This window comes from Mustela erminea, chromosome 19 (assembly GCF_009829155.1).
Source record: "Mustela erminea isolate mMusErm1 chromosome 19, mMusErm1.Pri, whole genome shotgun sequence".
Taxonomy (NCBI): domain Eukaryota; kingdom Metazoa; phylum Chordata; class Mammalia; order Carnivora; family Mustelidae; genus Mustela; species Mustela erminea.
Window position 1 is genome coordinate 20,555,405 of NC_045632.1, and position 27,773 is coordinate 20,583,177.

General features: G+C 43.9%; 1 protein-coding gene across 12 annotated transcripts in view; it reads right to left on the minus strand.

Annotated features, from left to right (window-relative positions):
* TDRD12 (tudor domain containing 12) overlaps positions 1 to 27,773 on the minus strand; it is a 69,246-nt gene that overhangs the window by 11,320 nt on the left and 30,153 nt on the right. For 9 of the 12 annotated variants that reach the window (XM_032325843.1, XM_032325845.1, XM_032325846.1 and 6 more), the window contains 14 exons: positions 26,466 to 26,557; positions 25,742 to 25,818; positions 22,901 to 22,981; positions 20,865 to 20,925; positions 20,348 to 20,455; positions 17,375 to 17,560; positions 15,685 to 15,841; positions 15,069 to 15,196; positions 13,289 to 13,480; positions 12,934 to 13,062; positions 11,756 to 11,873; positions 11,017 to 11,156; positions 10,662 to 10,882; positions 8,414 to 8,513 (listed from right to left, as the gene is read on the minus strand). In XM_032325843.1, coding sequence (XP_032181734.1) covers positions 8,414 to 8,513; positions 10,662 to 10,882; positions 11,017 to 11,156; positions 11,756 to 11,873; positions 12,934 to 13,062; positions 13,289 to 13,480; positions 15,069 to 15,196; positions 15,685 to 15,841; positions 17,375 to 17,560; positions 20,348 to 20,455; positions 20,865 to 20,925; positions 22,901 to 22,981; positions 25,742 to 25,818; positions 26,466 to 26,557 — 1,790 coding nt within the window. Of the gene's footprint in view, positions 1 to 8,413; positions 8,514 to 10,661; positions 10,883 to 11,016; positions 11,157 to 11,755; positions 11,874 to 12,933; positions 13,063 to 13,288; positions 14,157 to 15,068; positions 15,197 to 15,684; positions 15,842 to 17,374; positions 17,561 to 20,347; positions 20,456 to 20,864; positions 20,926 to 22,900; positions 22,982 to 25,741; positions 25,819 to 26,465; positions 26,558 to 27,773 lie in introns of those variants that run through there. The other 3 variants (XM_032325842.1, XM_032325851.1, XM_032325852.1) reach the window with 3 other exon arrangements.

The following is a 27,773-nucleotide window of genomic DNA, read 5'->3' on the forward strand; positions in this document are numbered from 1 at the left end:
AGCACACCACCAGGGATGGAAACATGAACCAGGAAGCTAGCCGACCCATATGACCACCTTCTTGTACCCACAGAGGACGTGGTTTCCCTTTAAATCTAAGGGAAGACTTTTTATTAATCTTATTATTTTAAAACTTCTTTATAAACTATAAATGTTTCTTTGTTTACTCCCTAACTGCACTTAATAAAAATCGTTCATAAATAGCATTCCTGTCTCTTGAGCTCTTTCTGATCTTTGTTCCCGTAACACGCAGTATTTTCTGCAAGAGATGCTAGGATACGAGATGGGCCGCAGCCAGTATGTGGTCAAGGAAGACAACTCTTCACAGTCAAGTGTGCGTAGGGCGACTGGTGTTTGAGGGGCAATGTCAGTGTGCTCATGTGTTAACAAGAGCTTGGAGAAGGCATTTCTGCATGAAGTTGGGGAGTGGTGAGCTGCCCCAGCAGAGGCCAGGACAGAGCAGTCACCTGCTGGGAGGGCGGAGGGGGCAGTGCTGTCTGGGAGGCAAGCAGGCCAGGAGGCAAGGGTGAGGTCACCATTTGTGATCAATCTCGCAGGCTGACAACCCCTAGCCCTCCTCTGTGACACCCTTGAGCCCCCATGCTTGCTGTTCCCCCATTCTCACTGCCAACAAGCCCTGCCCTGTATCACAACACACCATGTTAATGCCTACCTCAGGGACTCGCTGCTTCCTCTCACTGCAACAGAAGACCCAGGTCTTCCATGGCTGGATCCTTATCCTCTGGCCCTCGGGGCAGCTAACACCTCAGAGATGCCTCCCTGCCCATTAGCCCTAAAGGCCCCCTGGTACTTTGCTGAATTTTACCTTCTCTAGAGCACCTGTCACCATCTTTTCCACTCACTATCCCAGAACAAATACCCAAAATGTGCCCAGAAAACTCCTGGTCCTGGACAGACGGGACAGTCCCTTTCCGGCCATAACCGTCCCCTGCACCCCACCTGTTTTGATTCCACTCTCACAAGCCATCCTGTACGTAACTAATTCACTCTGTTATAGTCACAGGATACAAGACAAGGACATAAAAATCAACTGAATTTTTAAATAATCAGAAAATGAAGTTCAAAGAAAAGTAACATTAGCATCTAAAAACATGAAAGGCTAGGAATAAACTTAACATGGTAAGGACAAGATCAGTCTACTGGAAAGTAGAACACATGGCTTAGAAAAATTAAAGGTGACCTAGATACAAAATGACAGGTATACCATGTTAATGGATAAGACTCAGTATTGTTAAAATGTCAGTTTTTCCATATTAAACTATAGACTCAATGCAATGCCACTCAAAATCCCATCAGGCTTCTAAATACAAACTAGCAAGCTGATTCTAAAATTTTCTTTGGATAGGCAAAGGAACAGTCAGTCAGAAGGATACTGAAGAGGATGGGCCAATTGGAAGACGTCCCTACCAGTCTCCAGGATTACTTATAAAGCTACAGCACTCAAGCCAATGTGTACCCCATAAGCGTAGACAAAGAGACCAAGAACTAGCATGAAGAATTCAGAATTTACAGATATGGTGTCTTAATTTATGTCAAAGGTGCCAAGGTAATTAAGGGGGAAATAAAAGTCTTTACAACAGATGGTGCTGGAGCAACCAAGTATCCATAAGGAAAAAACTTTCTGCTTACACACACACAAATTAATTTGAGATAGATCATAGACCTAAATGCAAAACCATAAAACTTTTGGAATAAAAAAATAGGGAAGAATCTTTGCAACCTTAGAGTAGGCAAAGATTTCTTACGGCATGAAAAGCACAAAACAAAGACGACGATGACTTCATCAAAATTAAAAACTTTTGCTTTTCAACTGAGGGAAAATATTTGCAATAGATCTGACAAAGCATATCCATAATCTACAAAGAACTGTTAAAACTCAACAAAACAACCCAAATTAAAAACTGGGCAAGAGGGATGCCTGGGTGGCTCAGTTGGTTGGACGACTGCCTTCGGCTCAGGTCATGATCCTGGAGTCCCGGGATCGAGTCCCGCATCGGACTCCCAGCTCCATGCGGAGTTTGCTTCTCTCTCTGACCTTCTCCTCGTTCATGCTCTCTCTCACTGTCTCTCTCTCAAGTAAATAAATAAAATCTTTAAAAAAAAAAACTGGGCAGGAACTATAAAACAGTGTTTATAATGCAGATACAAAGGGCTAAACAAGCCATGAAAAGAGGCCCAAGATTCCTTATCATCAGAGAAATGCAAATAAACATCCCCGCAAATGCTATAGGGTGGCAAAAAGTAAAGACCGAGAATATCACATGTTGAGAACGTGGACCTCTGGAACTCTCATATGCAGTACTGGGGAGAATGTAAAATGGCACAAATAGTTGGGCAGATTCTTAGACGCACATGCACGCACGCACACACACACACACTCTCTCTCTCTCTCTCTCCGACACAGCATTTCCACTACATCTCACCCAAGAGAAATGAAGCTGTAGGTTGAAAAAGACTTGTAACACAAGACATTCAGAGCAGCCAGAAACTGCAAACAACCCAAATGTCCATCCACTTGCAAACAGACAGCCAAACACAGCACATGCACGTAAGGGGATCCTGCTCAACACGAGAAAGACAATACAGGTGAGTAACAGAAATCAGACTCAAACAACAACATACTGTATGATTCCATTAATATGAAAATCTAGTAGACAAAGCTCTGGTGGCAGAAAGCAGGTCCAGTGGCTGCTGGGAGTGGGGGCTGGGATGAGGACTGACAGCAAGGGACCAGGAGACACCTTTCTGGGGTCATGAAAATGTTTGTATCTTCATTGTGGTGGTTACATGATTGTATGTATTTACCAAAACTCAACAAATTATACACTTCTAAATAGTGATTTTTACTGTATGCAAACTGTACATCAACACAGCCAATCAGAAGTGGGGGTCTGATTTGACAGGGTCTGGGACGGTGGCTGTGGTGAAGTGTCACATGTTTTGACTCTCTGAATCTCCAAAGACAAAGCAATAAGATGGTAAAACCAAACACCTGGGGCACCTGGGTGGCTCAGTGGGTTAAACCATTGCCTTCGGCTCAGGTCATGATCTTAGGGTCCTAGGATCAAGCCCCGCATCGGGCTCTCTGCTCAGTAGGGAGACTGCTTCCCACCCTCCTCTGCTTCCCTCTTTGCCTCCTTGTGAGTTCTCTGTCAAATAAATAAATAAAATCTTAAAAAAAAAAAAAAAACAACTACCCCAAACACCAGGGATATACTCTGCAATGGAACTGACAAAATTACCCACAGATCCCCAAATAAAAGCAGATGAAGAAGATACCAAAAGAGAAAATCTAGGTGACCTTGGGTTTTGTGAGGACTCTGTGGACAGGCCAAAAGCAAAAATGAAAGACACAACTGGAAAGCTGGACATCATTAAAATTAAAAACTTCTGCTCCATAAAATTAACAAATCAGGAAATGACAGATGTTGGTGAGGATGCGGAGAAAGGGGAACCCTCCTACACTGTTGGTGGGAATGCAAGCTGGTGCAACCACTCTGGAAAACAGCATGGAGGTTCGTCAAAAAGTTGAAAATAGATCTACCTTATGACCCAGCAATTGCACTAGTGGGTATTTACCCTAAAGATACAAATGTGGTGATCTGAAGGGGCATGTGCACCTGAATGTTTATAGTAGAAATGTCTACAATAGCCAAACTATGGAAAGAACCTAAATGTCCATCAACAGATGAATGGATAAAGAAGATGTGGTATATATACACAATGGAATACTATGCAGCCATCAAAAGAAATGAAATCTTGCCATCTGCGACAACGTGGATGGACCTAAGGGGTATTATGCTGAGTGAAATAAGTCAATTGGAGAAAGACAATTATCATATAATCTCCCTGATATGACGAAGTGGAGATACAACATGGGGGGTTTGGGGGTGTAGGAAAAGAATAAATGAAACAAGATGGGATCAGGAGGGAGACAAACCATAAGTGACTCTTTTTTTTTTTTTTTTAAAGATTTTTATTTATTTATTTGACAGACAGAGATCACAAGTAGGCAGAGAGACAGGCAGAGAGAGAGGAGGAAGCAGGCTCCCTGCAGAGCAGAGAGCCCGATGCAGGGCTCGATCCCAGGACCCTGGGAATCATGACCTGAGCCGAAGGCAGAGGCTTTAATCCACTGAGCCACCCAGGCGCCCCGAACCCTAAGTGACTCTTAATCTCACAAAACAAACTGAGGGTTGCTGGGGGCAGCGGGGTCGGGAGAAGGTGGTTGGGTTATGGACATTGGGGAGGGTATGTGCTATGGTGAGTGCTGTGAAGTGTGTGAACCTGGTGATTCACAGACCTGTACCCCTGGGGATAAAAATACATTATATGTTTATTAAAAAATAAAAATTAAAAAAAAGAATCATTAAGGGGGACACACTCAGGTCATAAGGAACTTTGTATGTGATAGCTTCAATGCTGGGATTTTACCCTCTCAATCAGAGGCCGGCAAACTACAACCCATGGGCCAAATATGGCCCACCATCTGTCTTTGTAAATAAAGGTTTATAGGCAGACAAAAACAAATAAAAACAAACAAACAAACAAACAAAAAACTCCTGCTCCACAGAAGAATATAGTGAGAACAAAAAGACAAGCCATAGACTGGGAGACAATTTTTGCATAACGTATTTCTGATAAAGGACTGGTGTCCAAAATCTACAAAGAACCCTTCAAACTCAACAATAAGAAAACAGACAACCCAATTAAAACATGGGCAAAAAACCTGAACAGACCACTCAACAAAGAAGGCAAAAGGGTGACAAGCACATGAAAAGATGCCCAGCGTCAGCAGGGAAGTTAAAACAATGAGACACCCCTACACACCTGCTAGAGCAGCTAGAATCCAAAACAGTGACCACATCAAATACTGGCGAGGCCTGGGGTGATGGGAACCCTCACTCTCTGCTGGCTGGAACGCAAAAGGTGCCGCCAAAACAGGCTTCCATACGAGCCAACAATCACACGTCCTGGTATCGCCCAAGTGAGTTGAAAACTCACGTGTCCACAGAAACCTCCACACGAATATTTCTCCCAGCCTTATTCATAACTGCCAAAACTTGGAAGGAACCAAGACGTCCTTCAATAGGTGAATGGATCAACTGGTCTATTCAGTCTATTCAGCAATAAAAAATGACCCACAAAAACACAAGACGACGTGGAGGAACCTCAAATGCATATTGCTAAGTGAGAGAAGCCAGTTTGAAAAACCCACGTATTGTATAGTTTCAACTACATGATATTCTGGAAAAGGCTTTACAGTGCTAAGTGTCAGTGATTACCAGTTCTGGGGAAGAGGGGAAGGGTGGAGTATGCGGGACTTTCGAGCAGTGTTAAGAATTAAGTGATACCATCATGGTGGACAGGTGTCACTACCCATTTGGCAAAATTCCCAGAATGTGCACTACAGGGAGTAAATCTCAACGTAAACTATAGACTTTAGTTAAAAATAACGTATCAAGGGGCACCTGGGTGGCTCAGTGGGTTAAAGCCTCTGCCTTCGGCTCAGGTCATGAATCCAGGGTCCTGGGATCAAGCCCCGCATCAGGCTCTCTGCTCAGCAGGGAGCCTGCTTCCCTTCCTCCCTTTCTGCCTGCCTCTCTGCCTACGTGTGATCTCTGTCAAATAAATAAAATCTTTTAAAAAAGTAACATATCAATATTGGCTGATATCACAATCAAATGTCACACGTGAACTACACTAATGCAAGAAGTTAATAATAGGAAGAACTTTTGTTGGGGGGATGGTAGAGGGAACTCTGTATTTTCTGTTTAATTCTTCCATAAACCTAAACTGTTCTAAACAAAATATCAGGGGCACCTGGGTGGCTCAGTGGGTTAAGCCTCTGCCTTCAGCTCAGGTCATGATCCCAGGGTCCTAGGATAGAGCCCTGTATTGGGCTCTCTGCTCGGCAGGGAGCCTGCTTCCCCCTCTTTCTCTCTGTCTACTTGTGATCTCTGTCAAATAAACAAATAAAATCTTAAAAAAAAAAAGAAAATAGATGCAGGAAAATTTTAAAAATAAATAAATAAGTAAATATCAATTAATTTAAACAACAACAATAACAAAATAGCAGATGAAGAAAACCCAGCCAGATCACAAAGCCCGCATGGCGTCACCGTCTGATGGACCCAAACACAGGAGAAGTCCACGAGCAGCAACAAGTACTCACTAGAAATATGGGGCTGGGGTTGGGGGGAGGGGGGCAGTGGGACAAGAGCAACTGAGTCTGGAGGCGTTCATCCACTCCCACAGTGGGCGAAGCCTGGAGTCCTGCGGAGTCTCAGAACCATCCACCCAAAGACACCAGAGCTGAGGGAGGAGAAGGGTCAGACACAAGTGGGGGAGAGAAACAGGGCCAGAAGATCTTAACAATCTCAGAAACTAGGTCTCCTACTTTTTTAATAAGAAACAACAGGAATGAGAATTCTGAAATTAATTAAAAGTCACCCTGACCCACATCTCCTTCTAAAATTTAAGGAAAAAAAATAAAAACTTTTAATTTATTTTTTATTTATTTTCAGCATAACAGTATTCATTATTTTTTCACCACACCCAGTGCTCCATGCAATCCATGCCCTCTATAATACCCACCACCTGGTACCCCAACCTCAATGGGAAAAAGCTTGCGTCCTTCCTGTTGAGATCAGGAACACGACAAGGATGCCCACTCTCACCACTCTTGTTCAACATAGTATTAGAAGTCCTAGCCACGGCAATCAGACAACAAAGAGAAATAAAAGGTATCCAAATTGGCAATGAAGAAGTCAAACTCTCTCTCTTTGCAGATGACATGATTCTTTATATGGAAAACCCAAGAGACTCCACCCCGAAACTACTAGAACTCATACAGCAATTCAGCAACGTGGCAGGATACAAAGTCAATGTACAGAAATCAGTGGCTTTCTTATACACTAACAATGAAAATACAGAAAGGGAAATTAGAGAATCGATTCCATTTACTATAGCACCAAGAACCATAAGATACCTGGGAATAAACCTAACCAAAGAGGTAAAGGATCTGTACTTGAGGAACTACAGAACACTCAGGAAAATATATTTTATCTAAAAAGAGCCATAGTAGGACGCCTAGGTGGCTCAGTCGGTTGAGTCACTGCCTTTGGCTCAGGTCATGATCCCAAAGTCCTGGGATCAAGTGCCACATCGGGCTCCTTACCTGGTGGGAGCCTAGCCTGCTTCTCCCTCTGCCTGCTTTGCCTGCCACTCCCCCTGCTTGTGCACACACTCTCTCTCTCTGACAAATAAATAAAATCTTTAAAAAGAGCCATAGCGAAGTATCAAAGTCAAATCCCTATTAAATCATACCAAGAAAGAGAATAAGGAGAGTAACGATCCCTACAGATAAAGAGAGCCACTAGAAAAGATGTAACCACAAGACAGACCAAAACTGTACCCTTCCATTTCAAAACAAGCTACCGTTCTTCTCGTTAATTAAGAAAATAATAGGACACATGGCTGGCTCAGTCAGTGGAGTGTAGCACTCCTGACCTCAGGGTTGTGAGTTCAAGCCTCATGTTGGGTGTAGAGATTACTTAAAATTTTAAAAAATAACATGTAAGATACATATATGATAAATGATATGTACAAAACAATATAAATTTTAAAAAAAACTCTGAAATGAGGTGACAGAACGAGGGAGAGAGAACGGTGCAAATGAGCAGAACAGGTATGCCTCAGGGAAAACAGAGGGCAGAAAGGAGAGCAGTCTTGGACTCAAGAAGAAAGGAAGGAGTATCAAAAAGGATTCAAAAGAAAGTGACACTCTTAACTTAGCAATTTTATCTGCATTTCAGAAATTTCCTCAAAGGAATAATCATGGATGTTGTGAAAAGATGTGTGTGCTATCACTGCAGTGTTTTTAGTGGTCCGTATCCCCAGATGAAAATAACTTTCTGAAACTATAACTACAAAACCCTTTAACTGTTGAAGGATTTATCTATGTTCCCAATTTGACCTTGGTTTGCTAAATAAACTGGGGTCTTAAAATAAGGCACCTTATAAGGACCCATGGCTTCCTGTCAGATCAATGGTGGTTCATTAAAAGTGTCATTATTGTTCTGCTGCTTAAGAATGAAGCATGTTCAGGGGCACCTACATGTTCAGTCAGTTGAGCCTCTAACTCTTGGTTTCAGCTCAGGTCATGATCTCAGGGTTCTGGGACTGATCCCTGTGTCCGGCTCCACACTCACTGGGGGAGGGGGGTCATTTGAGGATTCTCTCTCCCTCTCCCTCTCTCTGCCTTGCCACCCCAAGCTCACATGCTGGCACCCTTGCTCTATCAGATAAATAGAGCAATCTAAAAGAAAAAGAATGAAATACATTCATTAAAATGACCATTTGTCATTGAACAGAGTGCAGCAGAACTTACTTTGATGTATCCAAATGTTGGTAGGGCTTGGTTGGATAACTTCCTTGGCATGTCTATTTCTAGATTAACGTGGTGTCTATCAGGACAAATCCTTTTGTCTCTGAAAAAAAAGTAACTGGATTTTAAAAACAAAAATAAGACAATAATTTTTAACATGAATTTTAAACTATTCTTCAGGAAAATGAATCTATAATTGAAATCAGAGGACCTTCATTCTAAATAATTTAAAATAACCATATTAAATAATTCAGATGACACAACATGCGCATTAGTGAAAAGAGGTCCTAAAATTTAATTAGCACGAAATAAACTTAAAGAGTTACTCCATCATTTCTCTAGACATTCTGTAAATGAACAAAATGTACTTGAAAACAAAGACTCCGAATCAGAAATTTATCACAACAACCCAAAACAAAGGCTAATAATTAACATCTAAACCAGAAGTCATTCTGTAACCCAAACTGAGAAATAAAGCTTTGGTTTCAAAAGTCAATAGCATAACATTATATGTTAATAAAAATATTTAAAAAATTCTTAAAAAGTCAATAGCATAATCAAAATCACTACTAATAACCTCTTTAATGTACCATAGTTCAAAAAGTTCATGTCAATAGTTATTTTAAGATGAAACTCAATGTACTCGATATACATCAGACATCTCCTACCCAGTCCCCACGATCGCTGATCAAGTACTGGCATCATGCCTGCATCAGTGAGCAGGCCCCGACTCCTGATATCCATGCTCTCCAAACTGATTTACAGCATCAATACATGTGCTCTCAAAAGCCAGGTAATGTTTCTGAGGAAACTGACAAGCCTATTCCAAAATGCTTGTGGAGATGCCGCTGACTTAAATAGCCAAAACAACCCTGATGAAGAGCGAAGTTGAAGAACTCACATACTGGCTTCCAGGACTCACTAGAATACAAGCTACAGTGAGAAAATGCAGTACCAGCATTAAGGACAAAGAGACCAATAGAACACAGAAAGTCCAAAAGTGGACCACACATTATCATCTGGTTTATGTCAAAGGCACCAATTGAGGGAGAACGCAGTGATGTTTTAAATAAAGGATACTGGGACAAGTGACTATTCACATAGGAAAAAGTAATCCTTGCCCCATATCTCATGCTCTACGCAAACATTAACTCACCCGAGATTACACCCGTAAGTGTGAAAACAGTCTATAAAACTTCCAGTAGAAAACACAGAAGAGTGTCTTCCTGACCTAGAGATCAGCAAGTATTTCTTACCTAAGGACACAAAATAACAGCAACCAGAATATACTTCACCAAAATTAAAAGGTCTGTTCATCAAAAGACTCATAAGAGTGAAAAGGCAAGCCATGGACTAAGAAGAGATCTTCTCAAGGCACACCTCTGACAAAGCAGTTATATCTAGAATGAATAAAGAACGCCAACAAACCAGGAAGTAAAAGGGTAACACCCAATAATTTAAAAAATGGGCAAAAGACCTGAACAAGCACTTTAAAGAGGACGGTCAAATGTCCCACAGGCATGTGAAAAAATATTCATTATTATATTAATTACTCGGGAAACAGAGATGGAAACCACTGTGTGCCACTATGCCCCCAGGACCACTCTGTCGGGGAGGGTGTGGAGCCATGCATCTCTGTCACCCGCTGCTGATGGGACTGTGAAACAGTCACACACCTCCCAAAAGTTACATGTGTGCTCACCCTGTGGCCCAGCAACCCCACACCAAAGTCTACACCCCAAGGAAACAGGTGTACGTTTCCGCAAGAAGACACAGCAGCTTCATCCGTAATAGCCAAAAGCTGGGAACAATTCACAGGCCCATCAACGGAGACTAGAAACATACACTGTGTTCTATGTTTGCAACACAATCCCGCGCCTCTAAGTAGACAAGTAAATTAACCGATCCGAAGCACGGAGGACCATAGAGGAATGTCGCAGACAGTAAGTTGAACGAACAACTCCATTTACATAATGTTGGGAAACGAGCAAAGTTCATCAGCATGGATAGATAGTGGGGGGCGGTTACTTCTGGGGGGGGCAGACTGGGAAGGAGTCCCTCAGAGGTGGGCGGCAGTGTACATCCTGTGTACACACGGAAAGGTCATCCAGCAATAAACTTATCACTGTGCACTTTACTGTACATTCCAATTTTTCAAATTAGCATATAATGAATTATTTGCCCCAGGGGTACAGGTCTGTGAATCATCAGGCTTGTTACCTTCCGGTTTTTAAAAAAATGACTGGCTTACTTGCAAAAACCAAATGCCTTAAGATATGGACAGAGAGGCCTTCTGGCTTTTTTATCTTCCTTGGCTTCCAGAACCCCCGCAGTAAACTCATACAGCTCCGACGGAATCTTGGCATCTGCCCGCTCCAGGTAGCGCAGGACGCCGACCACGTGGCACGCGTTCTTCTCCGTCAGCAGCAAGACGGATTTGGTCTTCTTCTCCGCCTGTTCTGCAGGAGAACCCTTAAAATCGGGAGGTGAATAAAGGCAACAGGTCATCCACCCTAGTCTAAATGACAAAACTTTGTGGATTCTGAATTTGTCACTGCACAGAAAATACCAGCAGAATATTTAAAGATCACAAAAGTTCATCAAACCTGCTCGATGGAACTCTGAAAATGATCCGACATGCAGTACAGGCGTCCACCAAAAATTTTGGGGGAGGAAGGAAAGCTGAAGTGAATCACACACGTGGCGTCGGTGATGGCCAAGGGCGGTATGCAGTCATCCGTCAAGGCTGGACAGAAGGGTCCGAGGGTCACAAAGGAGGCTGCGGCCTTCCCTCACTTACTACAGAGCAATTCCAGGAACCGCACTTCAACACGGTTCTCTACTGCATCTCACTTTTTAGATGCCAACAAACTTCTTCCTCTTTTTTTTTTCCCCAAAACACCACAGCCCAGTGATGAGGTTCCAGAGAAAAGTGGCCTCCCTAATTTTAGCTTGGAAAATGCTTCTTTCTATGACAAATTTAGGCTGTCCATCAATCTTTCACTTCCTTTATACATTCTGACTTTTTGATCTCTAACACTGCACTTTACAACCATCTGTGAGATTTCATCGTAGGCACACACACGTTCACGTTCCGGCTGGAACCCCGGGTGAAGGCCTACACTCACAGCTGCTACGCTCGGAGGCCCGCAAGCCCCTGCCTTTGCCTCAACACCAAAATCTTGGCAGAGCTTAACCTTCATTTTGAAATTAACATTACTAGTAAATTCTCAGTAAATCTGGGAAATGATGAGAAATTTGGACATGAGGTATTCAAACAAACAGAAGACATGACTCCTATTAGCTCTGCCTTCTCTAAATGGAAGTAGGAATTAAAACACTTACCTAAGACAATGTGAGAGCCAGAACTTAACTTCTTCTTCCACTGTTCTAAAACACTTTTTAAATTAAAAACCACTTCTTTATGCATTTTCAAGCAAAATACTGAACTGCTTTCTATTACCTAAAGATGAAACCAAATAGGCCAGTTCACAGTCAGGAACATAAGCTTGAAATTAATTGTTCCATCAACAATTATCAGTATAAAACATTTAAAATTATCTGTGATGGTATTACCTCATTGATCTACAACTTTTAAGAACAAGATGATTGTAAACAGAAAGAAATATATTTCTAAAATTCTATATTTGTTTCTAAACACTTATTCAAATGAAGCCAACGTTTTGCTACAACCATTTTCCTTCTTTCTCAAATAACGCGAGCACCCACACACGCGTATGCATAGGCATGTACACACACACCCAACTTATGTGCCAGCACACCCCAGGCAGTCCCGACACCTCCGCTTCATCATCACTGAAAGGTGGCTGTACTACTGATTTATCTATTTTTAATTTTTTTATAGAATCTTTTTCTCGAAAGATTTATTTGAGAGAGAGAGAGAGCGCACACATGTTTACGGTGCGGGGACAGGGGCAAAGTGCAGAGGGACAGAGAGAATCTCATGCAGACTCCTCGGGAGCGTGGAGACTGATGCGGGGCTCGATCTCAGGACCCTATGGTCAAGACCTGAGCCAAAACCAAGAGGTGGAAGCCTAACTGACTGCACCACCCAGCAGGCCCTGCTTCTTACATTTTAATTTGTATTTGGCTTCATTTCTACATTTTACTATCCATGCAGATTTAGATTATTTAAACAAATCTGTCACCAGCTTAGTGGCTTTTCTGGCCATACAGTCTATCTCTTGGTGTTACTGTCTCTATGTTTTTAAACAGAGGATACAGAAGTCACTGGCATTTCTTTATGAATGGGATCAATTCAGTGACAAAACACAAGGTACTGGCCTCCTTGGGGAACACCTGCTCGGCTCCCCCACTCGAGGACAGGCCTCCCGCTGTCCTGTCTTGTTGCCATGCATACTCCACAGCCCCGGTCTCTTCTGACTGACGATCAACTGCTAACGTCTTACCCCCTGTCAAATACTTAACTACCGGTAATTCTCTGATGATTTCAAGATTCCATCATGGTTTAAACAAACAATAAGGGCACTGTATGGGCTCACCTTACACACGGTTTCTGTTTCAGCTACAGAACCAGTGAAGATCAAGGTCTTTTGTGCTTGACTTGGAATGAAATCTAGAGTCTGGAGTAAAGTAGAGGTTTTTTCACATTCTAGGCAAAGGTGCACTACCTGGTGATGAAATATAGCAACAACGTGGTTTTAAAAACACATTTGAGGTGTACCAGTTTCACTTTTCATCGGTAAGTGAGATCTTAACAGAAAAGTGTACAGAAAATCAATATGAGATTATTGTGCATGAGATTAAAGCTGTACTATTTTAGGAGGCGGCCACGAAACCAAGGCTCCTGGCTTGTGTTCATCAGCACCCACCTCCCATTCGCCCACGAGCCTGTACCTGCTGGACGCTGCCATAGAGAGCAGCCTCTTCCATGGCTGTGACCACGATGTAGGGGTCATTCATGAACTCCTTGACCAACTGTTCTATGTGTCCGCTCCAGTGAACACCCACAGCAACAATGTGATGTGGTGCAGATTCCCTTTCTTCAATGTCAATATTTTTTTTAAAGTTATCTAGTATAGCAAACATCTAAAAAAAATTAGTAGAATTAATTCCACTTTCATTTTAGAAGGGGATAATAACTGGTTGACAGAACATCACCGGTAAAGAATTGTACACTTTCGGTTGTCAGAGTGTGGGAAGTCCTTTCCAAACAAAAGAGAAAAACTAAAAGGAGAGAATGTTAAATATAAACACAATAAAACACAAACAATATCTGGGTGAATGTGTAACATATATAATGACGCATTAACATCCTTATATTAAAAAGGTCTACAAACAGGCTACAAAAAGATGATCCTGCCAACAGAAAATAAGCAAAGAAAATGAAAATGCTACCCAGAGAAGAACTGTACAAGCGGCCAGTATGAACGCTCGCCTTGACAAGTAATCAAGAAATACGTGAAGCTCACACGAGAGGCCACGTTTAACACGCCAACTGAAAACCAGAGCTGGCCTAAGGCTTTCCCCTGCCCGGGGCCTGGGGCGCACGCTGTCCATGGGGGTCTCTGCTTTCAGAGAGGCAACTGCACAGTGCGGTATACTGGATATTAGCTTTGCAAATCAGAACTGAGGCTTTAGAGACATTCACAAACCCTGCGGAGGCCAACACGGTCGGTAAGCGACAAAGCCTGGACTTGAACGTGGGGACATCACTGCTGCCAAATGAAATGCTTGTGGTACACTGTGCCCAAGAAATGCCTTCCTGTGAGGGTTCAAAGTCTGTGATCCATTAATCCCCTCCTAGAAATAGACCCTAAGGGAAATGTGCAAAAAAGACCTATGTTCTTTAGAGACATACACACAAACGATGCTAAATGTCAAAAATCGGACCATTTAAAAAAGTTATGTTATACCCTCAGGATTCCATACTGGGCTATGGCCAGCGAAGAATCACACCGCAGGACACTGCTTACTGAAAATGCAAGTTATGAGCTAGCCATAAAGTAAGGCCTGATGTTGTCAGTTCTGCAGATCAACTGGAATTATAAAAGGAATTTAGAATTATAAATTACAACAGGTATTACAAACAGGGATTACTCCAAAACAGGAATAGTGATTACCTCCAAGGGTAACACAATGGATGTTGGGGCTTTTCAAGTATTTTTCTCTATACCCCAAATTTTCTAGAATAAAACTTACTGCTTCCATAATCATAAAAATATCAGTACTTTAGAAAACGCTACCAGAGAATTTTTGCTCTTCAAAGAGAACTTTAAAATTTGGGAAGGAGGAGGGATGTGGGGTGGCTCAGTCGTTAAGCACCTGCCTTCGGCTCAGGTCATGATCCCGGAGTCGTGGGATTGAGCCCGTCAGGTGCCCTGGTCAGTGAGGAGCCTGCTTCTCCCTCTCCTTCCCACTCACTCATGCTCTCACTATCTCTGTCACTCACTCTCTCTCAAATAAATAAACAAAATCTTAAAAAAATTGGGGAAGGAAATTTCAGACAAACTCTCTTCAAAATTATAAAAGTTAAATGGAAAATCTTCCAAGATTAACTGGCTCCCCACCCCCCCAATAAACACATCCTCTCCTGATTCCTAAAAGCAGGTAAGCCCTCAGACGCATTTATGCTTATTTCTGAGTGATAATGACTTCGGAGGGAGGCCGCACTTACCTCCTTGCTAGCTTCAGAGAACAGCACCTCTACCTCATCCAAGATGAGATGACAGAGTCTAAGAAATAACAAGCTCTGGTATCTGAGAAATCTCAGGAGGCTGTGGGGTGTCGTAACGATGACCTCACCTACGTGTGGAAAGAGAAGATGATGAACATTCAGGTTTTCCACAGGTTTTTCCTCACACTTCCTTTGCTAAGATGCTACATACTTCTAGACCTGCGGTCTAATGGGGCACAAAACGGTTTTTCTTGCTGGGGGGAGGGGTGCGGCCTACCTGTCCAGGCCAACACCTGTCCTTATCTAACACCTGGGCTCCCACCGGTGTTTGTGCTCCTGAAAGGCAGGGGCAGGGGCTCGGTCGACATCTAATGAACAGGAGGTATTCGATAAATAGTGGGTAAAGGAGATCATGGCATTTTCTCAGTGGAACGGCTGTGAGCCAAGGTCCAACCTTCATCCTTCTGTGCCCGCCCGTAAGGGACAGTGAGGTCCCACGTGTAGCAGGACAGGTAACACCATCGCACAAGCCCGTGTCCCGGTCAGTAGCGGCCTGCCTGGCAGGCCTCCACTGCCCTCTGCAGGGGAAACCAAACAGCTTGGAAAGGATGCTTACACCCCCTTGGAAGCTTCATGTTTTTGGCTTCATCTTTGTGGAGTCCGATTGTTAACAACATGGGATGAAGAGGCCTGGAGGACGTGCTATAGTCTTCCAGTAATTCAAAAATAAACTGAGCCTTTTTCCACCCAGGACACACGATGACTGCCAGAGGCTGCAAAGACAAATTCACATAATTTGGGGCAAAAGTTAGGAATTGAACCTAGTGTATGCTGAAGCATGCAGACCGTCTCCTGGCACGGGGGAAGCACTACCTAACTCATTTGCTATCGTCATTATCCTGGAGGTCAGAAAAGATAGAATTTCATTAGAATAGATTTAGACACATGGACTCAGATTCTTCTAGAGCTTACACCAATTAATATTCACAAATAGTAATTCACTGTGTCTTTAAAAGACTCTCATAGGGTAGGACCTATTATCACCTTACAAAGTCACAGATGCGGGGTGTGAGGCACAGAGAGGTAAAGTTAGTTGACCAAGGCCGCACAGCTAATAGCTGGGAGCAACAGGATCTGAACCAGGTGGTCTGGCTCCAGGGCTCCTGCTCCCAGGGACCAGGCAAACTAAGTGCCTCCTGAAAAGGGCTTTAGAAAAGGGTATCACTTCCTTAGGGGGTATCTGAGGGCAGACCGCACACCGTTATCTCCCGAGGGCGCACGGCCTGCCACACACCCTCCCGGACACATGCCCCCGATGGGCTGCCGACCAGAACAAGTCTCCCCTCTCCTGCATGCAGATCCAGGTGGGCGCCGGCTTCTGGGCACCGGGCCTAAGAGCAGGCGGACCACAGGGATGTGGCGAAAGCAGAGGACACAAGAGGTAAGACCCGGTCATCATTTCTGGCCCAGCCCCGGTTCTATCCCAACACAAGCAGCAGCTGCTCCACAAGGGGTCAGCTGCTCACTGAGGGATGGAGATGGGAGATCAGTACACGATAACCCAGCCGACCCAGATTTCCAAAGGGCAAGCATTAAAACCACATGGCAGGAGGAGGAAAAGGAGCATCTCTCCTACACGCAGCGCTGTCTTTTCTTCCTACGGTCTGTCACCTGATGAAGATGAAGCTGTCCGCACTGTGTCCTCTGACACACGTCTGAGACAGAACTCTTCTGCACGTGGTTCTCCTGACAGCGCAGACCCCACAAAGCAGGGCTCGCTACCCCACCCTCACCTGACCCCACATCCCACTGCTGTCCTTTCCAGCAACCTTCACGACTCCCTGCAGACTCCCGCACGCGGAAAGACTAAAGTAGGGTTCGGCAACAGTGTGGGCTGCTGTGAAATAATTAAAAGAATGGGGGACACAACGACAGAAAAATCTAAATTCCAATCCCACCTCGTCTCACCTGTCAGATGAAGTGGATTTTCTCATCTAGGGAACAATGAAAACCGTGCACGGCCTGACCATCGCCCAGGGGGACTGTCACAGAGGATTTCTATCAGTAGAAGTTTATAAGCTACATATTCATCCCAAATGCCAGAAACCTCTGGGCTCAGCCGATGGCCTCAAAGGGGACTCAGGGGGAGAATCAGTGTCAGAGAATCAACAAGTCTGGTAAGTTCCAGTCTTGTCATGGAAACCAAATGTGTAATGGAACCCAAACTTCATCAAAGGTTCAGCGTAAAATTTAAAGATAAATATTTAGGCCACGCTGTGGTGGAAACAAGACAGTCTTCAACTTACTCCGTTTCTGCTTGGTAAAGACTTGTAGCAGCCCCCCGTCTGCAGAATTGTAAGCACTGGTGGGAGGTAGAGCAGGGGACTTTTTCCACAGTGAGAGATGACCACCACGTCACAGCCCCGGGCTATGGGTGGCCAAGAGTAGGATTCCGTGTGGCTGGGTCCCGGGAACCTATTTCTCTGAAGAGCCTGCAAAACAGCCCCCCAAAAAGCACGAATGAAGCACAGGAAACTAACACAGCTCCATCTCTTTGTTCACCTCCCCTCCACCCCAAAAGCCACTACACACGGCTTATTCTGGTATTTTCTAAGACCTCACTTGACAAGTCCCTGCATGTCTTCTCAGCACCAAACTCCTGCTCTAAGATGCTTGCTTTTCTAGGCTCCAAATTAAAACCAGGTGCCTAGAGCTCACCAAAGCAAGGATGTGGCTCCTCCCAATAATCTGTGAGTACATCAGGCTTTACTTACAAAGCTGGGTTTTTTTAAAACATGCCTTTATTGGGGTGCTTGGCTGGCTCAGTTATAGGAGCGTTCAACTCTTCATCTTGGGGTCACAAGCTTGAGCCCCACACTGGGTGTAGAGATTGCTTAAATAAACTTCAAAAAAAAAAAAAAGGTGCCTTTATTTATTTTTCTACGTAATGGTCACTAAAACCTCCCAAGTGTGGCAACAGAAAGAGTTCTCCAGCCACACTTGACCCTACGTTCCAAGAGGCTGAACTCACGAGCACAATTTGTGTGTGATGTCCTCGTCCCCCAGCCCTGAGCCCCAGGAGCGGCGCAGACCACCAACTGGGTGTCCCTCATGCAGCCATCACCCTGTGGCCTCCTGGCACTGTCCCTCGTGTCTGCAAGACCGGTCATCCTTCCTGGCTGACAGTCTTGCTCTGGTGGGGAACCTATTTCCGGAGCGTCCTTCTTGAGTCAATTCTTGAGAGGCGCTTGCATGTCTGATAATGTTTTCATTGCTAGTTTTCGGTGGACATCAAGATTGTGAAGAACTTTTCACCAGAAAGTCGGAATCGGCACCCCTCTGGTGTTACCAAAGGCAAGCCTGAAGCCATTCATGCCTTGGGAAGCGCCCCTGATTGGAGTGATCCTGCCCCCTTGCTGTGCTGGGCTCGTGGGAGGGGAAATCTAATTTGTTCAGTCCTTCCATGAGGACTGGACATCTCTTGTGTGTTGCTCTTATAATTTTCTGCCCACTTCCTCTGCTCTTCTTAAAAAATCCCCACTTCAGGGACTGGACCTTGAAATGACCCTCAAATTGTTTCCCTCATCTCCATCTCGTCTGTTTGCTCTACTTTCTATTAGTTTCCATTTTCTCCCTCCAAGCTGCTGGTTGGTTTCTTGCTTGACAGCCTTCTGAATTTCCAAGAACCATTTTTATCCTCTGGGCCTTTTTTATAACTAACACCCAGTTACCATTTGTAAGTAGTGTTAATACTTATCTCTGAAGGTATTTATTTTGTAGCATTATCTTTTTTTAAAAAAATTATTTGTCAGAGAGAGAGAGAGCACAGGCAGGGGGGCGGCAGGAGGAACAGGCAGAGAGAGAAGCAGGCTCCCCGCTGAGCAAGGAGCCCTATGTGGGACTTGATCCCAGGACCCGGGGGTCATGACCTGAGCTGAAGGCAGCAGCTTAATCAACTGAGCCACCCAGGTGTCCTGCGTTATCTTCTTTCTACTGTTTACACTGTTTCCCTCAAAGTTTTATTTTGGTTTTTTTTTTTTAATGCTTTTATTTTCTTTTTAGGTGGGAGCTTTCGTCAAATGTCTAAGGATCCCTGACGTCTGTTTGCAGGGAAAGCGGGCTGGAAGAAGTGTGGCCAGCGCAGAGCTTGGCACTGTGAGTGCCGCACCCCTAGAGGAAGCCAGGGCAGCTAGCAGGTATCTTCACTGGAAGAATTCATCTGAAAGAAATTTCTAGGGTCATTCGGTTCCTTCAGAAAGATCATCCTTCCCGAGACGCTGACTGTGGATACTCAGGAAGAGGGAAGAGGGAAGCTCGGAGCCCCTACTTCTCCTTCCTCTACTAGTCAGCCACACTCTGCTGCCTGCTTTCCATCTTCCAAAAGCCTGCGGAAATTTCTAGGCCGTTAAAGACTTCGCTATCATTCAATTCATTCTTGTGGATTTAGCTTCTTTCTGTCTTTTTTTTTTTTTTTTCTGAATCAAGGAGGAAATAGATAAGCATGCATGATCAATTTACTAACTGAAATGGCAGGTCTCAAAAGCAGTATGGTTTTTTTTTTAAAAGATTTTATTTATTTGACAGAGATCACAAGTAGGGAGAGAGTCAGGCAGAGAGAGAGGAGGGAAGCAGGCTCCCGGCTGAGCAGAGAGCCGGATGCGGGGCTTGATCCCAGGACCCTGGGATTATGACCTGAGCTGAAGGCAGAAGCTTAACCCACTGAGCCACCCAGGCGCCCCTTGAAAGCAGTTTTGAGAAGAACACTTGGAAATACAGCATAACTGCCCTGGCAAGTTGTTGCTCCTTATAAGCCTCTTTCCAGAGATGCATCTGAAAACTTATCTCAGAAAAGCATGAAGAGGGGCACCTGGGTGGCTCAGTGGGTTAAGCCTCTGTCTTCAGCTCAGGTCATGATCTCAGGGTCCTGGGATCGAACCCCACATTGGGCTCTCTGCTCAGCAGGGATCGTGCTTTGCCCCCCTAACCCCCCAACTGTCTGCCTCTCTGCCTACTTCTGATCTCTGTCAAATAAATAAAATCTTTAAAAAAGAAAAGAAAAGAAAAGCATGAAGAGTTACACAGTGGTTTTGCCAAAGAAATATTATTCACCTATAGGAAGTTAACCTGAAGAACACATGAAAACTTAATAACAAAAGCTTAGAGGATTTCAAAGGCCAAGAAATGACTCAAGTGCAGCCTTGGAAGGGTTTCCTAAAAATCCTCCTGTGTTACAACAGGTGAGCATTCCTCTAGGAACCCGCCTTCAGGAGCACTTTTACCTTTCTCAGGTCTGCCGAAAGCGGCGCTGTGTCCACGGTCAAGCAAGGCTCGATCTTGTTCCGGAGCACGGCCAAGGGCTGCTGGGAGCCAGATCGCAGCCTCTGCAGCTGAGACAGCACACCTGCCTATTAGATGCCCTCTGGCAAATGCCCTGCCCTGCCCACTGGCAGAGCCCTAACCCTGTGTCACACAGCGCCCCCCAACCCTGCCAGCGCAGGAAGTCAACCACTTTGGGCAAAGGAAGGACAGCTGAGGTATATACGCTCATCAAAACCCACCTAAACTACCAAAATGAAAGGAAGAGCACCTACTAGCCCTCCCGACCCCCCGCCAAATAATAACAATGTCTCTAAAACAATAATTCACTGGAAAATCTCTAAAAGGGTGTCTTCTTCAGGGAGAGACCCTACCTAACGGGGTTTCTCTTCTCGTCTCAAATCCAGACGAGGAAGGAGAGAGACTGAAAGAGTAAAGAGTTGTTGTGGATTTTTAATTTTTTCTGTAGGATTGTCATACCTGCTGCAGATCAGAGATCCCATCAGCTCTCAAAGGATCAGGATTTAAAAACTGCAACAATCTATAAAGTAGTGAAAAGGGCAATGTGAAGGAGAAAGGAGTGTTAGTATTTCTTCAACTGAGTTATAATCTTAATTCTTCCTTGACAGAGATAAAATGAAACATACAGCTGGGCCTTAAGCTGTGCACACCCACTTATGCGCAGATTACGGTACAGTACTAAAAACGTACTTTCTCTTATGATTTTCTTGGTAACATTTTCTTTTCTCCAGCATACTTCATTTTAAGACGACAATATGTAATAAGCAAAACATACAAACACATGTTAACTGACTACGTTATTGGTAAGGCTTCTGGTCAACAGTAGACTATTAGTGTAGCTAAGTTTTGGGGTGGGTCACAAGTTATATGCAGACTGTTAACACACAGTGTGGGAAGTCAGCACTCCAAATGTCCATGTTGTTCAAGGGTCAACCATATATCCCAAGGCATAGCTATGAAATTACTGCTCGTCCCCTTTTGTCCTGTGTGTGTGTGTGTGTGTGTGTGTGTGCTGCAAAGGCCACAGAAGTCAGGTCAGTATGGTGCTTGCCCCTGAACCCTGGCCCTGGGCCGTGGACACAGCACTGCCAATCCCAGGAACACCTATTCTGAACATGAAGAAAGACTGCGTGATCACCAGGTGACCTCACGTTGCTGAGAAACCCACCGCTTTCTCCTTTCTGTGTCATAATCTTGAACCACGCATAATCTTGAACCACCGGCAGAGTAACCGCCGTAGTTAAATCAATGGGTCCTAAGTAAAGGGCATTTCACCCAAGAGGAGAGAAAAATACTACCTTTTAATATAAAAGTAAAAGGCAAGAGAGTATCTCAGGGTGACTTTTCAAGTTATAATTTAATGTAATGAAAATAAGAAATGAGCTGCATGGGTCACGCAAGGTCTCTCTTCCAGGGAAAACCATCCCATGCAGCCCCACAGCCTCTGGGGAGTAGAGTGGAGGACTCCCTGGGAGGAGGGGGTCAACACAGCTGCCCTGATAGGCACCCCCAGATCTGTGGGCTCCAGGGCCACCTTCACAGCCCCTGGCCCAGGCTTCAGGAGGCAGGCAGCCCAAATGGTGTTGAAGTCAACGCCCTCCCCGCAGTCATCCCAGGCTGATCAGTGGATACAATGCGACCGACACAGCTCTCAACTGTCGCAGATTCCGGGCCACTGTGGTGACTTCGGAGCAGCCAGTTACTTGGGATATAGTGTTTTTAGGCTGGTATGGTAAGAAATCATAAACATGAGTATGAGAATGTTTCAGGGCTTAAACAAGTATGAAATAAAGTTACTACTCTACTGGTAACAACTCTTCAGTGAATATTTCTTTGTGAATCTGATGAGACGTAACAAAACAAAGCCCCCCCCCAGAAAAAAACAAAAAACCACCACCCAGTTCCATACTGCAAGTAACTATATAGTTTCTCCAGCCCGTGGAAGACCCCATTAGCATGAGAGAAGCGAGAAGGTGGTAGACGCAAACCCACAGAAGATCAACAGCCCCAGAGACCAACTGCATCTAAACTGCTTCATAAAACTTAACCAAGAGAATAAGGATCAGAATGGGAAGGCAGAAAATGACTATGTACAGGGCACCTGGGTGGCTCAGTGGGTTGGGCCGCTGCCTTTGGCTCGGGTCGTGATCTCGGGGTCCTAGGATCGAGTCCCGCGATGGGCTCTCTGCTCAGCAGGGAGACTGCTTCCCTCTCTCTCTCTCTCTGCCTGCCTCTCTGTCTACTTGTGATCTCTCTCAAATAAGTAAAATTTTTTTTAAAAAAATGACTATGTACAGTGAAATGAAGATTTTACAAGAAAAACCTACCCTAGTGAACAGGAAAAATAATTTCAAAGCCTATCTGCTGTGGGCGTATTTTCCACATGGGAATGCAAGTTTGAAATAAATAATAAAATCATATGTAAAATCTTCCTGCTTATAATTTTATTACAATTATTTCAAAAAAACATTTAGAACAAGGAAAAAAATTCATACTTCACACAGCCATTCTTCTCATTGTGTTCTTTCTTCTCGGCCAACCTAAGTGGCTTCTCATTTGGCTTCTGACATAAATCACTAGGAACCAAAAAACATTCATTAGAATCTCTGAGCCCTTGTGGCGCCTGGGTGGCTCAGTGGGTTGGGCCGCTGCCTTCGGCTCGGGTCGTGATCTCAGGGTCCTGGGACTGAGCCCTGCATCGGGCTCTCTGCTCTCTGCTTTTAAAATCTTTAAAAAGAAATTTCTAAGCCCATTTGCCCCAATCCTGAAAATGCCTTTATTTTCTGGGAGAAAACTCCCAGTAAGTAGCACAAATGAGTGAGTCCCTCTACATAAGTAGATCTATTTCTGTGAGAAAGGACACTGCCTCTAAGGACAAAAACCACACTGAGGGTGCCGGTGATCACCAAGACGGCATAAGGCCTCCACAGCCCGTCTCTCGTCTGACCTCAGCAGGAAACTCCATGTAAAGTACAGAACCAAAGGGGAGAGAAACCGCCAGCATCGTGGAGAATTCCCTGGAATTTTATACTCCTTTGTCTTCTGGTGTTGGCCTGAGGCCGGCCCCAGACACAGAACCACACAGCGGCTGCCGACACGAAGCACTGAGAGAAACCTTCTATTTCAAGCCAGAGAAGCAGGAAGGGGAGCCACAGGCCAGACAGCTATACCGACTGACTTCTCTTTTCCCTTTTCCTCTCCTGGCCCTTCCCCGAGGCCAGCTCAGTCATGCTGCTGCAGTGATGACAGGGGACTGTCACCCCAAACTCCCTCTCTCTAAAGGATCTAGGAAATGGGCCCAGGGTCCATAGACATGGGGGAACCTCCATCTCTCTCCTTTCTCATTTACAATGCTGTTTTGCTCCACAAGCGGCCCCAAGCATACAGAACTGTGTAGCCATTTCTCCATGAAAAGCCACCACCTACTTGGACAGAGGGAGCATCTAGAAAATGGTCAATGTGAAGAAAATCCCGGAAAAAAAAAGTGTGTGCTAGAGAGAGGGGCCCCCCCATCCCTGTCTATGAAGTCCCAGGCTTGCCTCATGGTCTAAGAACATTCAAAACAGACCCCAAGCAAAGCTCAAGTCACCACCCAAACAGAGCCAGAACCTGGCACGTGAACGGGGTCCCTGACTTACCACTAAAATAAACAGAAACACCACGGCCAGCATTGTCCAGAGGATTTGAATAGAAACCAGGGTCTCACACCATAATATTCAAAATATCCAGAACACAACACACAAAGAGCCAGGGAAACCAGATCAACTATTAAGGGAGAAGACGACCAGTAGGTGGGAACCCCAGGATGGCAGACAAGTGGGAAGTGTCATGTACTTTAAAGCAGCTGTTGCAACCTTGGTCCCAAAGAGAGGGAGGGGCAAGCACTCTTGAGTGCAACAACTACAGTTCTCAGCAAAGAAATACAAACTATAAAAAATATCAGACACATTTTAGAATGGAAAAATACGATACATTAAATTTAAAAATTCAGCAGATGTGCTAAATAGCAGGATGGAGATGACAGAAGGTTCAATTAAGTTAAAGATACCTTAGCAGAATTACTGCTCTGGAGAATAGCAAGGAAAAAGGGTAAAAGAAAAAAAATGAGCCAAGTCTCAGGGACCTTTCAGACAATATCAAAAGGTGTGCTACTTGTCTCATCAGAGTCTCAAAAGGACGGGAGAAAGAGACACATGCAGACAATTCCTGTACAGTAGCAGCTGAATGTTCTCCGAATCTGATGCAAGACAGAAACCTACACATGAAGAACCTTAATGAGCACAAGTACAAGAACCAGACAGGAAAGAAACAACACCAAGGCATATAGAGTTAAACTGCTCAAACCAGAAACAAACAGAAGAATCTCAAATGCAGTCAGAGGAGAAAGATATGCTGCAAACACGGGAACAAAGAAAAAGATGACAGTAGCTTTTGCATTGGGAATCATGCAGCAAGCAGACAGTACACCAGTATCTTTAAAATACAGGGAAAAAAGAATAGTCAACCTAGAATTCTATACCTAGCAAAAATACCCTTTTTCCAAAAATGAAGCTGAAATAATTTTTCCAGACATGTAAATGTCAAAAGAATCGATCACCAGCAGATCCGCAATATAATGAACAGTAAAGGTAGTTCTTCAGGGACAAGCTCGATATCAGGTGGGAGATCTGGATCCACACATACAGTGAAAAGCACTGATGGTAACCACACAGGTAAACACTGAAGGTATTTTCCTTTCTCTTTACTTAAATCTCTCAAAAGACCACTGACTATTTAGGTACAAATGATACTAGAGCCTAGGCTGTAGAAAGAATGTATAAATGAAATGTAGAACATGAGCATACAGCCCAGGAGGAGAGGAATGGACCACACAACGTTAAGATCTTACACCATTTGTGACATGGTGCAATAGTACAACTTCTCTGTGATTTCACAAACATCATCAGCCTGCCACTTGATGTGGACAGGGTTTCGGTCAAAGCCTCAGACACTCCTCAGCAGCAGCCCGTCTCTGCCCTCCACCACCGTGTACTACCACCTGCCCTGCACATACCAGCCTTTACAGCAGGAAAATTCCACTGCACCGATCTCACAGAAACAACTTTGTCCAACAAGGTAACACAGAGACCCTACAGCCACTACCAATTTGTGGTTAGCTGTGCTACTAACCAGTTGTTCTATGCTTTTCTTTCAAATTAATATAGGTTGAATAAAAATTTCCAGGGCCACTCTTTACTGAAAATGAATCCTTTCCTATCACCAGTCATGTAGAACACCATGTAAAACAATATTGCCCTCATGTATCTATTCAATTACACTGAATTTTCAAATCATACCTCGTGGCAGGTACATCTGGCTCAGCATATATGGTTATTCCCCTCTTTGTTGGCCAGTACACGGAGGATTTAACACACTGTAAAAAAATTTTTTAGAAAGAATATGTATGCTAGCAAGATATGTATTCTTATGGAGCTAAAATTCCATGGGGATCATTCTCATAAACAACCATCCCAGATCATTTTCAAGCAACACGGACATGGACAAAGAACTAGATAATGTGATTATGCCACTGCTCCAACCACTACATTAAGAATCCAGGTAGCAAGCTTGGATTCAGATACTTCAGATACTCAGCATGTCCTGATATATAATACAGATAAATAATTGCAAATTGTAAATACCAGTATAAATACTGATAAATAACTACAAATACAGCATGTCCTATAATTATTTCACTTGTCCTGTCCAAGGACTGGAAAGACCGGTTAGACTTGAACTATTAGATTGTTCCATAATCTCGGGTTTTCATTCCCTTGTTAAATGAGCATAAATAGCCAATCTTGAAGAGAAGCTCCCAGGTCCAGAACAAGAGGGAATCTGGAGTTCTCTTGTTCTTTTGAATTAGAGCAAACACACAAACTATATATCTTCCTGAAAGACACTACCATATCCAAGGAATTCTTAATAGAAAACATACTTTGGTTCCTAGATTTCAAAGAAGAATATTCTAAAATTAACATTGTATGAACTTTATACCTAGTGAATATTTTAAAATACAACCTTATTTACATCTTTCAAGATGTGCTCTTGCTTCTTTTCAGACTTTTTTTTAGGTGAACCTCTCAATGAATCCCTACATTTTATAGTTCTATCTGCAAAACAAAAAGTGAAAAAGACCTATCTTAGAAAGTGCTATTAATAGAAAATGATTATAAACTTAAAAGTACAATCATAAAAACCTTAATACATGAAATTTTTATGGAATAGGGTTTTGAATTAAACTTTACTTGAAGAGATTAAATTTAAAATTTTTGTTTCAGGGATGCCTGGGTGGCTCAGTTGGTTAAGCGGCTGCCTTCGGCTCAGGTCACAATCCCAGCGTCCTGGGATCCAGTCCCACATTGGGCTCCTTGCTCCATGGGGAGCCTGCTTCTCCCTCTGCCTCTGCCTGCCACTCTGCCTGCCTGTACTCTCCCTATCTCTCCGACAAATAAATAAAAAAAGTTTTTTTTGTTGTTTCAATCCTTCTCACATTAAAAGATGTTTAAATAATTCCTTTACTGGTTTACAAGCAATTAAACTGGATTTACTTTCCCACCTTGGCAGACCATTATTTTTCAAAAAGGGCCACAACATGTTTCCTAACATACATGCTCTTCTTACAATTTGACACTGGTATGTGTCCTGCTGAGAAATGGGCTCTGTACTGCCATCCCATGAGCCACAGGGCAGGGGCTGAGGGGGGGGCAGTTGTAAACAACATAGAAGTGGGCTTATGTTACCTCAAAGCTAGCCAGCCAAAATGCCAGGTACTTATGACCTGTCCTCTTAAATGCTGTCGAAACCCAGCCAGCATGCTGGGAAGAAGCTGAAGCAGCCCCATGGAAAGGTCACTATAGGTGTTTCAGATCAGCGCCCCAATCGGTCCCAGCTAAAGGCTAGAATCAGCTGCCAGAGATGTCACTGCGTAAGTTTCAAATGAATCCATCTGCTTCATCACCGCCAGCCTTCAGGTCTCCCCAGCTGAGACCCCAGACACTGGGGAACTGAGACAAACCCTTTGTGTTGTGCCCACTCTGAATTCCTGACCACAGAATCCATATGTGATATAAAATGGTTTACACCACTAAACATGATCAAATGTTTGTCACAAAGCGATCAGAACCAGAGCATCAACTGTAATTGTTTAAGCAATGATTCGGGATGACACCTGTGCATCTCCCTTCTTAACTACACAGCAGGCACAGAAGGCATTAGGAAACAGGCAGAATCTGAGTAGTTAGTGGGCAGGAAATTCTAAAGCAGACTCTTTCAAGTATCTTTATTCTTTAGGCCTAGATCTGATTTGGAAAAGTGACAAACACTGTT